This window comes from Chamaea fasciata, unplaced genomic scaffold (genome assembly GCF_029207755.1).
Source record: "Chamaea fasciata isolate MVZ Bird 193981 ecotype frontalis unplaced genomic scaffold, bChaFas1.0.hap1 SCAF_10, whole genome shotgun sequence".
NCBI classification, from domain to species: Eukaryota; Metazoa; Chordata; class Aves; order Passeriformes; family Sylviidae; genus Chamaea; species Chamaea fasciata.
In genome coordinates, this window is record NW_027094095.1 from 20,932,426 (window position 1) to 20,945,182 (window position 12,757).

At 38.7% G+C, this 12,757-nt stretch overlaps 1 protein-coding gene across 3 annotated transcripts in view; it reads left to right on the forward strand.

The window, feature by feature from the left end:
• USP33 (ubiquitin specific peptidase 33) overlaps window positions 1–2,011 on the forward strand; it is a 38,190-nt gene extending 36,179 nt beyond the window's left edge. For all 3 annotated transcript variants that reach the window (XM_066192612.1, XM_066192611.1, XM_066192613.1), the window contains exon 24: window positions 826–2,011. In XM_066192612.1, coding sequence (XP_066048709.1) covers window positions 826–983 — 158 coding nt within the window. In that variant the 3' untranslated portion in view covers window positions 984–2,011. The remainder of the gene's footprint in view (window positions 1–825) is intronic.
• Window positions 2,012–12,757: the final 10,746 nt, after the last annotated feature.

A 12,757-nucleotide genomic window follows, 5' to 3' on the forward strand; every position in this document is an offset into this window, starting at 1 on the left:
CATCAGGAGAAACTTTCTGTCAGGCCGGGTTTTGATTTGCTGAAAGAAGAGGAGGCTTATTCTGGTAGAACAGAAAATTGTGACCTCTCTGTGTGAGGAAATCACTCAGTCGGACAGGATCCTTGTATTGAAACCTAGAGGGGAGATGCATCGTGTCTTTGCCACTGTAAAAAGTTGTGGAAAATCAGAAATGCTTGTTGGATGCTGACATGAGACAGGAGACAGACCTCCAGCCAGAGCCATGGAATCATAAGTAAAGACTTGAATCTGTGAATGAAATCAGGCTGACCCATCAGTGCTACAGGAGCATTGCTGGAGCTGTTATAATCCTAATAATAGTCCTTTCTCTCTGGGAATTTCACTGTGCTTCTCATACTTTTGTTCTTTACTATCCATATTAATTTCTCTAATAAAACAAGAATTTTGAGTCCTTGAACTTTACTGTGTAATTGATGTGACTGCATGTCCTTACAATAATATGAATCTGTTTCCTGAGTACCAAGAGCTACTGGCTGTCAGCTTGATGGGTAGATACTAGATAAGATGTTTATCACAGAATTTTCGTATGTTTTCTGCAAGTACTGCATACTTTAGAGCAGGTAGCTGTAAGAATCAAGAAATAGGAAACTAACACAAAATAGGTAATTGGGTTTGGCAGCTGGTGCCAGATAAAGCAAAAATGAAGGTTATGGTGTTAAATTTGGATCTGAATTCTAACAGTTTTAAATTTTAATCTGGATTTTTTTTTTTCCTTTTTGTATCTGTTTTGGACTTAAATCATTAAAGAATCATTCTAAATAGTAATTAAATTTTAAAAATTTTCAGGTGCAGATTCTGGACAAATATCAGAAGAAACATGGAATTTTCTTCAGTCAATCTATGGTGGAGGTCCAGAGATTATACTCAGACCACCGGTTCCTCCAGTAGAGCCTGATATATTGCAAACAGAAGAGAAGATTGAATTAGAAACTCATGGTCTGTAGCTACTGAGAAAAGGATGAACTTGTAAGGAATCCAGCTTCCTTACAAAATGCCCAAAACACATTCCTAAAAGTTTTATTCTCTTATGTCTGTTGGAGGCACAGCTCACTGGGCATTACATTAACTACAGAATAGTAAGTTGAAATATGTATTGCAATTTGTTTAAATAGCAGCTGTTTCTCTGTTTTGGAAGGCATGTGGTTTGTACATTTTGGAATGTTTGGTCAATGGGAAAAATGTAGTTTCTGAATTTTTTGCTAAAAGTCAAAATCCTAGTATATCCTTAAACTTGAAAAACAGGGACAAATTTTAGAGATGTTCAGTAACCCTTTTGATTCCTGATTGGGCTCTGATATCTACGAACTTTTGCCTGTCTTAATTGTACAGTCTTGACAAGCCTAGGTATGTGAGGAGTATGTTTTAAATGGACTGTAATGAAAGATAAAGGATTTTCATTTCCTAAATGCTCAGGAAAAAATTGTCTCTTACTTTGCACTGTAAGTATTTGAAATGGGTAGTATATAGCCTCCAAATACTTACTGTATTTGAGTGGCTCAAACATTAGGGTAGACTGAACAATGTCTTAGTCAGCAAATGTCATAACTTATTACTACTAAATTTTACATCTTACTATAGTCTTCTGTAACTCTATAAACCTGGCTAGTGTCTTTAATAGTATATGTGACAAAAAGATTTAGTCTTCTCTAGGGTAACATTTGAGAGCATGAAGTGTGAAATGTAAAATTATTATGGACATGAGTGATATAAATTTCAGAAAATTAAATTGTCTGGTCTCTTGAATTACATTCATAAGCATTTATATTTGAAGGATTTTATTGTATTGTTAAAAATTTTCATTGGCATGATGACCTTTAATGTCAGAAGCTGGATAAAATGTATATATTGCAAAACTTTATTGAATGATTGATATTGGAATGCAGAATGACACTTGCTCATGTTTTTGCCTGATATTGTTACCAAATAAGCAAACATTATTCAAGACTGGATCAATAAAAAGCCCCAAAATTAACTGTGGAATAGGCGGGGGGAGCTTTCCTAAATGTTTTTCATTTCTTTTATAAATACAAAAACTTCTGAAGTAATGCTGAGGTAAAACTGCTCTCACACCCATACAAATATATTTTTTGACTGTTTTAACTTTAGACAATAATGGCAGTTCTAGCTCCGAAGTAAGAAAATACTGACATAAAATTCCTCTGAATAATTTTTAATGTAGTTTAAAAACATTGGTTTGTAGGATTTCATGCTATTGTGGTTAAAAAGCTACCTATAACAGCCCTAGAGAAAATGTAAAACTGTAAGTATTTGTAAATGTGATTTTATCTTAGTAGATAAAGCAACGTGAAGCTAATCTCGCATTACCTCTGTAATGCATCAAGTGTTTACTACTGACTTGTCTGACTGATTGAGGTAAAGTTAACTTGCTTATGAACAGTTGTTCAGAACTCGCTGATGTTGACCTCTGAACTACTGTCTGATCTAAAGTCTATTTAAAGTTTTTTTTTTTCTTTTTTTTGCTAAGGTTTTCTAGTTTTCTTTGATTTCAGATTCTTTAACATACTAAAGCTAAAGAACAACGAATTGGAGAATTTTCCCTACACGATGTTCTAAATTGGAAATTTAGGAAGTATTTCCTTGTTCCTGGTAAAGCACAGTACAGTGATCAAGTTTACAAATTTATTCAATGTTTTCATTAATAGTCTGGATGGTAGAACAGCTTGGCCCTGTAAAATTTGCAAGGGAAAAATGTATTTGAGTGTAAGGGGCATCAGCTTGTCAGGGATTGAAGTAGTTCTGTGCTGACTGTTCTGGGTATTACAGCAGATCACTAAGAGTTAAAGCCCAGTGATACCAAAACAAAACCTGTTCTGGGTAATAGTAACACAAGCATCAGATGTGAGGCACAGGAGGTAATTATTCTGCTCTACTTGGTGTTGTGCTTGTTGTAAGATCTCATCTGTACTCTTCCCAATTTTGAATGCTATATGATGATAAATACAAATTGAGGTTATTTTAGGGAAAAGCAGAAAAACTCAGTGTTGAAAAGAAGTATTCTCCCTTAAAAGAATGCTGAAAATGCAAGACTTCCAATGTGTAAATAATTGCTGGATAATGCTGAACAATTTTTTTCTGAGCTAAGCAAAGATATTTGCCTCAGCTTTAGCAGTGGGGACTTGTGCTGGGTTTAGAAAGGTTATGTCAGAAATCTTGAAGCCTTCTAGTTAGTCTTTTCTGCTCTGTGTCTGGGAATCCATATTCAAACATAATCTGTGATGCACACAGATCAGTAAGGAGACACTTTATGGCAGCAGAGTTTGTGAAATGCTTTTGTCACTGTGGAAAAAGGGATTTTCACACTGGAACTCTTTGACATTCTTAAAAAAACCAAACCCCTGAGTTTGCAGAGAAAAATAGATGTGTTTTAAGACAGTTCCAAAGAGATGACTGTCTTGCTTCTAGCCCTTTGAGAGCTCTGCAAGGGATATTATGTCACAGAAATGGAAGTAGTCTTTTAAAGGAAGGCAGTGTGGGAGAGCTCCAGATGGATGGTTTGTGTATGCTGGAGGGAAGGCAGTAATTCAGAGAATAGGTAAAGGAGAGGCCTTTACTGGGAAAAGCTGTCATGATTCATAGCAAAGAAAGAATGTATCTCAGGAAGGGCCTGTGGAAATTATTTTTTTCCATAAGCCTTTCACCAGACTATCTGGATTCTTTGTTCATTTGTTTCCAGTTGAGGAAGCACAGCAGTGTGTTTGGGTGCCAGAGAAACTGTCACTTCAAGAAGGGAAAAATCTAGTGGAGTCCTTGTTGTAGGCCTGGAAATCTAGATATGAGCTGTTACAAGCCTGCAGTTCAGTCTGGTAACTTTAATCCTCTCTTCTGGGGAAAACTGCATGGTGGGTGTCAGGGACTTGGCAGCTCAAAGCTTGATTTCTCTAAATTTGGGAAGGTCTTTTGCAAGCAATATAACTAATTGTTCATCTGAACACCCAACATCGAGGAGACTGCTTCAGATACCGTGTAATGTAGCTGAACAGTATAATTGGAGGGAAAAAGAATAGCAGAAGAGCTGCTGAATTACTCAGCAGGAAAGTAAGGCAGTTGTGTAATGTATTTCAAAGGTGAGAGCTGAATAGTCTGGCTACTCAGTGATTTAAACTGAGGAGTCCAGAAAGCTGTTTCTGCCAGTATCATCCAAGTAGGTCCTGTGTACAGGGATACATGTATACTTACGTATATTATGTATATTAATATAATTATATTAGACTTATACATACATATTTATATATATACACATGTATTTTATACATGTATATAAAATGCACGTAATCTACTTCTCCATTATCATAACTGAACTATGGCTAGAGGCACTACAATAATTATTTTGGGGTTTATGCTGGAGTAGTGACCTCAGGTACATTTGTTAAAGGTTGTTTTTTTAAATAGGCAAATGACACTCAGTTTACTGCTGCAATGGGTTTCAGCCTTCCCATCAGTAATGGCCTGTTTCGAGATAAGATAAAAAAAGCAGAAAGTGTTAGAAATGTGTTTGGCTATATTATAATGTGGACAAAGAGGTTTCCATTTGTAAAGAAAAAGTTCAATATGCCCACAGTTCAGTAGTCCTGAACTTTTCTTATGAAATCTAATGTAATTTGATGTGCTATACTAATGCATTATTTAAGAATTCTCCTTCTCAGATTCAAAACTTACATAGTGACTGGGTTTTTCCAGCACTATATATCCTGCTTCTCCTAAAAGCAGAAGGCATCTATTTGTAACGATACTGCTAACATTTGACTTTTTTTTTTTTTTTTAGTATCCCATTATTCATAATGTGAGTTCATTTGGAAAAGCAAGCCTGGGATTTGTAAATTTTACTTTGCAAAAGTAAAAAAAACCTTAGATATTATCTGCTTAAAGGGACCAAGTGCTTTCTTCATATTTGCCGTACAACTATTTTATACTGAACTAAGAAAATTCTGTTTCATTTAATCCTTTTGAATTCCCTGTATACATCTGGCTTAGTGCAGTCTAAGCAGTTTTCTCACTGAAAACCTTTCAGTCTTCATTTTGCCCAGGAAATGAGTAAAACAACTAGGCTTTCTCATTCTTCCTAACAGATGGCTTTTCTGGCTTCCCTCTATACTTCAAGCCATCTAGAGCTGACAGTTAATAGCAGGAAGCAAAATAAGTCTTCTGGGTTTCTGAAGTGTTACGAAGAAAGACAAATCACTTTCAGTGTTAATTCACAGAAATTAATCCAGTTACAAAGTTGGTTTATATTAGCCTTCAAAATCTTAGAAGTTCAGAAAATAGCCTTGTTCAGTAAAATTTTAAAGTGCTATTCTCACTAACAATGAAAAGTGTAACTTGTTTTCTTGAATATGTTTGATTATATATATAACTGTTTAAAATAGATGACTTGTCTTAGGTTAAACTTCAGGCTAGCTTTAAGCTGTTCAACAAGGTGAGAAGTCGGCTTCTCCATAGAAACCAGTGAACACTACCACACAGTAAGATAAAATATGCTTATAATACATCCAATGTTACATGTTTGCTTACACTCACAGAGCCATGGTTTTCACAGAAGGCTGAAATTATTTATTCTATCTCAAAACTTTTTTGTCTTCTAAATGTGTGTCAGCTGAGACATGCAGCTAGAAAAAGAAGGTCCATTTATGAGAAACACCTCACTGAGGTGTCCAGTAGGTTTTCTGCACCTGGACTGATAATGGTACAATATGCAAAGTGACTTGATGGCAAGTTTCCACGTAGGTTGTACATGGGTGTGTGTGGGCTTTAAAAAATGCAGTAGGAACTTGGTTACAAATAGGATGTTTATAAGATGAGTAAGCAAGTAAATTAGTTTTCTATTCTGAGTTGTTCAAGACTGAGTTGATTAACTGAAACATTAAGTTCTGTTTGTTGAATGGACATGTAAAAATACAGCTGACACTTGACTTGCTGATTTATGTGCAAGTATAAAATGAACCATCACTAAAAAAGTAAAGCTGGCATAATAGGAACACACTGGTTCTTTATGCAGTTTTGATATTCCTTTAGGCAGTGCTAGTGAATCTTAAAGCACTTTTCTTCCTAGTCATTGGGAGCATGGGAGGTACAAAAATAAAGCAGTCATCATCCACAAAATATTTTCATAATACAAATCAAGTTGAGAAGATTTCATTTCCAGATATGTTCCTCCTTCCTCACTTGGAACTCGCAAACAATTCATTATGCATTAAAAATTTTACTAAGATCTGTTTTTGGAAAAACTTAGCACATGAGAAAGTAAATCTAAAAGTACTTTGTTGAGAAGAATAAAGAGGGCAGAAGAGAGGAGGCATTTGATTCATAGGTGTAGGAAAAAGCTTAGAATAAATTATCAGCTGCCAAAAGAGAAAAATAGCGATTTTTGGTTTATATCTCACAGGATACTCCCAAGAGCTTTTGATGTTCATTGTTCATTAATAGTTTTGCTCAGAAATGAATGTTTTTCTAGGTGACTAATTTTTTTCTGTCTGGTGTGTTTAATGTTAAATGTGCTAAACATGTTAAACGTTATAAAACAAGATGTCCTGGTTACCATGGGGACACACTGCTTTTCCCCCCCCACCACTTCCCCTGGGTGTCTGTTAAAATGCCAAACCCAAATGAACATGCAGCACTTGCTCACACTGTGAATGCATGTTTGTTTCCACCACTGCACACACTGTCTCTTTAGCACCAGAAGTAAGGTTACTCTGAGATTTTCAGTTACAACAAAAGAAATGCACTCATGCATGCCAAAGTGCTAATGAACTGGCAGCTATTAATTCACTTAAACAGTATTTTCAATTAAGTGTTTCATGTAGTACCAAGGTTTACAATTTAACTATAGAAGCCAGAAATAAAACATGTTTTAGCTATGAACTCTCTGAGCGACCTGTCTTCTGAATAATTTTTAGTAAGGGAAATATGCTTTTACCTTGTTTGCTTGTAGTATAATCAATTTGCTGTCCCACCAAGCAGGGTAGTGGAGATAATCTGTCTTTTGAACTTGATCAGTACGAATCTGAGTTTCATATGCGACCTTACCTTTGCACACTCAAGTGCAGACACAGGTCTTCCTGGGTTCTTTCTGTAGATATTGAAAAAGATACAGATAACAGAGCCAATTTCTAGGCTTCTGCTCTGCTTTTAAGTTAAATCTGAAAAGTGTCTCCTATCATTCTGGATTTGAGCCCTGAACAGGAATCTGTTCTTAAACTGTCAGTGGTGCTGGTGTTCACTCCTATGTGATAGCAATTTGTCTGAGATTCTATTTAAATCTTTCATATCCTGTATGAGAGGGCCCTAATCATAAGTTAGGCTTATCCTTGAAAACCTTTTCTGTTTGGGGAAAAAAGGTGCCTAAAGGCTAGGCAGAAGTGTGCCAGGACTTTTTATTTATTTATTTTATTTAGACACCTACATCTAGGTTGAAAACTGCTAATTTATGTTTTTCTGCTTTACACTGAACATTCTACATGCGGTTCAGTTTTGAGTAACAACAGAGTCCTTTATTGTGGTGACCTGACGGAATATATAAGGTAGTCAAAACAGTAACAGGCATATTCTGTGTCCTGATGCACCTTCATGTAGGTTATACATAATTCAGAATATTAATGCAGGGCCACTAATACCCGAGAGCGCTCCAAACAAAGGGATGTTTTTCAAGGAGACAGGAAAGATAAAAGGGACTGTTTGGACAGGCGTTGATAACATCTGTAAGGGCTAAAACTCCCTGAAGAAGGTGATTCACTCTTAAAGTCTGTGCTGATGGGAACACTCCGGGAAGGTGAATGGAGGTGATGTGGGCTTCAGGGTTTTAGTAGCCTTAGGCAAAACCACTGTGCCCATACGGGTCCAGCTCACCCTCTGATCCTGCTTCCCTAATTCACATCCGTGAAATGTCCCGGAACCTGGAATTCTCTGGATTGTTGTTCTCTTGAAGCTTGAGACAAATTTCCTGTGCTAGAATAATAACACACTCGAAGAAACTGCAGTAAAGCAAATTTTAAAAAATGCAATTGGTTGAAATAGGTAGCATTATTTCCATTTTCAAATATAAAGATCCACTTTTGAGTAGTAAAAACAAAGAAGAATAATACTTTCTGAAAAATATCTTCCTTCTGGAAGATATGCAGCTTTTATGTTTAATGAGTTCCACTGTGGAATGTTTTTTTTAATAATGTACTACAATCTAGCTATCATTTAATATCGATCTGACTTTGAAGCCTCTACTGAAATTAGAAAAAGCCATTTAAATGGGAATACCTTGTATGTGAGGAGTGTTTATACATGGTACTGAATATAGTTCATTAATTCAGTTATTAAAAATAAATATCAGATTACTTCACTGCAGCTTCTTAGACCAATTTGGATTAGATTGTCCGTACTTTAAGTATAATTATTGCAGAAAATGCAAACAATAACTTTGAAAATTCATTTAACTTTTGTGATTGGTTAGCTTGCTTTTTCAACATGGAATATGACTAATTTCAGTAACTAAGGTCAAATCTGCAATAATCTGTGTGGGTTGTAAGACTCCTGAATTGTCTAATGTACTTTCCCTTTACCAGTTCTCTTTAATGAAGTGCTAAAACTTATTTCCCCCTACCTTGTTCCTACAAAAAAGAAAAAAAAAAAAGAAAAAAAGAAAAAAGGCATAAACCCCAGGCATTCTAAACTTCTGGCTGAAGCGGATTTATTTTAGTAGATATTAGACCAGATAACTACATATAATTGTGTGAAATTTACTACTATTACATTTCTTAAATTCTTTGTGTAGTAATATCTTAATACTACTTTTGACATGCCAACTTCCATACAACTATAAAGTCTTTGTCCAAGTAGTATTTGAAATAGTAAAAGTATTATTAAAAGAATGCGTTTTGTTATTATGGCACTAAATTGGTAATATTGTCGAATTCTATGAAAATTGTGCCAAAAAGCCAGAACAGTGCTGTGTTAACTGGCTACTGAAACCACACCTAAATGCATCAGTAGAGTGTGTCTTCAGGCAGAATAGTTCTCAAAGGTTAGACACAAGACAGAATTGTTTCTCTAAAGGATTTTTCTTCAGGTAAGACCAGTGAAAACATTTCACTGAGGGCAATCTAGCCTTTCTCACATTTATTCTTTATATATGGTAGCATTAATGGGGGGAAAAAATCAGAATGTAGGGGTCTCCAGGGAATTGAGCAGGCAGAACTGAGCAAAACAGGGGACCTATAACAATAATGAAGTGATTGTGTAAGGATGTGTAATGTATCCAAGCAGAAAATGGTTTTAACACTGATAAATTTTTTGTTTCCTTTTGTCCCAACAAAAGCTAACCTTTTATAACTTTATCTTCTGTAAGTATCTACAGGAATACAAATACTTTTTCTTCTGTTTCTTCAAAGCTCCACCTTTGAAGTGCCTACAGACAAAATTATTGAGGTGGTGAAGTAATTAATGTAGAGGTATCTAACTGTTGTGCTGAGCCAACTCTCATCTAGTGCAGGAAGGTTTATTAGTTTGGGCCATGGAAGGTGACCCAACAGAACCTAATCTGGCTTTAGGAAAATTCTCACTGTCCAAGGCTTAACTGCACGTCCACCCGAGTGATTCCGCACACGCAGCCTGTCCAAGGTTTCCCGAGTCAGATCACATAAGCCTCTGAATTCAGCTGTAATCTCCCTTGTCCTGCGTGCCCTCTTTGAAGAGCCACTGTAGATCCAGAGCTGTAGCCAAGGATATAAGCCCCATTTAACCAGAGCTGGGGCAGGAACCAGTAATAGCTTGTTAATGCTGTTTGGAGGGCATGGTGGAAAGAGAGCAGAGCAGCTGTCAGAACTAACCTAGATGTCCTTGGGATCAGCTTCTCAATTGTGCTGAGTTCTAATGAGTGAGCTTTGTTAATCTTTTGTCAGGAAAAAAGAAATATCACATACTCTAATAACAGAAGAAGCAATTAAGCAATTTCATGGATTGAGATGGGTGGGAACAGGGATGTTGCTGCTGAAAGCAGGAGCTATGTCAGAGCTTCATCAAAGCTGGAACTTGTAGTGTTGGCAGTTCTTCATGCACAAACATGAGCTGAGCCATCCCACCAACATGGAGACATTTCTGCTCTTGTAGAAAATACTGCTTCGGGAGGGGTCTGATCTACTAATTTTTCGCTTGTCCCACTGTAACTTGCTGGAAAGTTGTCATTAACACCATTATTCCCTGATCAGAATAGGGGGTTTGGTTTTTGTGGTTTGTGTTGGTTTCCCACTACCAGCATTGATGAAGCCTGAGAATTTGTTATTGCCTTATAAAGGAGTAATATGGAAGGCTGCCCATAGCACATACAACGACCAGTTACTTGTATGAGACAGGTGCTTTAGCACAGAGGAAGCTGCAGCCACAAGAACTAGAGATGTGAGATAGTTTGGGTAGAGTATATGAGGAACAAGGGACACCAACTGGAAGTGAAAATGTGTTGGAGAAAGCAGTATGGTGCCACGAGGCAGGAGTATATACTTTTACACTTAGAAATTATTTCAAAGCTGCTATAGGATACTGCAGGGAAGGGGCTGCAGGATAGCACGAGTGGGTGAAAAAGATTCTGAGCTGTGGGGACATCAGAGTAGATGTAGAGCCTCAGGCAGCTTCAAACAAAGCAGGTTTCTCCAGGTTTTAATGTAAATTCTCTTGGGTGGAGGTGTTAGTGAACCTGATCTCGGGCATTACTACACATGGGCTGCTTTCTCTTCTTTGCATATTGTTAATTTTCCTCTGGAAGGTTAACAAAACCAGACTACACAGTAGGTACACAATGGCTGGATTAAATCCAGGGAAAAGCAGGGAGCGTGCAGAGGTGGGGCAAGAGCCTCAGGAGTATCCCTTTCATTAGCAGGAACCATGACCTCAAACATCACACCATTAACAGTTGCTCTTTGTTAACCTTCCGTCACTAGGCATCACTGCTTCTTAGGCAAGATGGCAGAACCTAATATTTAAATCCTGCTCTGTAAATTCCAGGCAAATCCTGGTGTAGGGTGTGGTTACAGTATAGTCAGACTGGTTTAATCCTATTGCCAAAAAGTTACTGCTGCCAAAGGAGGATTGCCTTGTTCCTCGCCTCTGCTGGCAGCACTCCCTCCCCCATCTCGCGTGCTGGCTCTCGTCAGCCCCATGGTGAGCCAATGCAATTTAATTTCTAGATGAAAACGAACGCACCAGAAACAGGAACAGCTTCTTGGTGGTTTAGGAAATCCAGCTGGTTTACAGTGTGTGTAGATGAGCAGCCGAGTGGGCAGTAGGAAAGACTGTGGGGCAGGGATGGGGGAAGTGCTGCCTCCTGTGTCAGCAGCCCCTGGATTCGGTCACGTCTGTTGCTCAACTGCATCTTTGCAGCGCCATGGGAATCTGAAAAAAAAAAAAAAATCAGCATCAAAACACCCAATCGATTTTGCTCAGGACCAGCTGAGCAGAACCCTCAGTTCTCCTGTGAAAGCACTAAGGCTTGTCTGCAATGCAATAATATCCTCAGCCACTGCAGCTGTTCAGCTAAGTGAGCATATTTCTAAATGGATTGCAAGGCACAGCGCTTTAGTGCACACAGGTGCTCCTGCAGTAATGAGAACACGACTTGGGCACACACAGAACAGGGCTGCAGGAGAGCAGTGGCACAGAATCGAGAGAAAATTTCCTTCTCTCTCTCTCTCTTGTGGGATTGCTGTTGTTTTCAATTTGATCACAGAAGACTTCCAAGTCAGCAAATGTAGGGAAAAGTGAGAACTGCTTGGGAGAATGGAAAAGCTGCTGAGGTTTTTCTGCAGACTTTGCAGAAAGAATGTCTGTATGACTAGACTTGCAATTTGGGTAATGAGGGTTTTATTAAATGTGCTTTCTTTACAAGAGTATCGATCACTTGAATTATGATACAGTCACTAACTGCTTTTAAAAGGAACTGAAAATATTCTTCAATACTTAATTGTGTTACAGAGAACTGTTTTACCTAAGGATTTTCCAGCAATCTGGACATGTTGTTATTAAGAGAAAGGTTTTTTGAATTTCCTTAGCATTTAACAGAAAACGTGAGTCTCTGTATTTCTTGTCTACACAAAACACTTCGAAATGCATTATAACTGTGGTGTTTCAGGAAAAAAACAATGAGAAGTTTAAGAATAGTCAGAGACGGACAGTAATTTTGTTGTCTCTGTAGGAGTAGAGGTAAAAGATGTACTAGAGCAGGTTGCGGGCGGTAGGCAGTAGTAACTCTTGGCGATCGCATGCTGGTGAGCTGAGAACCAGGCAGCACCGCAGTAAGAAATTTGAAGGCGCAATCGATTAATTTTTAGTCATAATCCAGAGGGCTGGAGTACCCCACGGAGCCTGTTCTGGTGGCACTTCTTGAGCTCAGTCGGGAGACGGCGCTGGAAGTTGCTCAGGAGCTGCGAACCGATCAGCCCCGCTTTTGGGGGCACGAAACTGGCAGGTGAGGGCAGGAGGCCTTCCAGCCAGCAGAGCGCTGCCCCCTAGCCGCGCTCCCCGTCCCCTTCCCGGCACAGCGGCCCTGGAGCGTTCCCGCGCTGCCGGCGGCTCGGCCGGGGCGCGCAGAGCTGCCGCCCGCGCGGGCGGAGCCGTCCCCGGCCCTCAGGGCGCCCCGCCGGACACCTGCCCGGCCGCGCCGCGCTCCGCCGGCAGGGGGAGCTGCAGGGAGCGGGTCCCGCCGCAGCGCGGGGGGGAGGGGAAG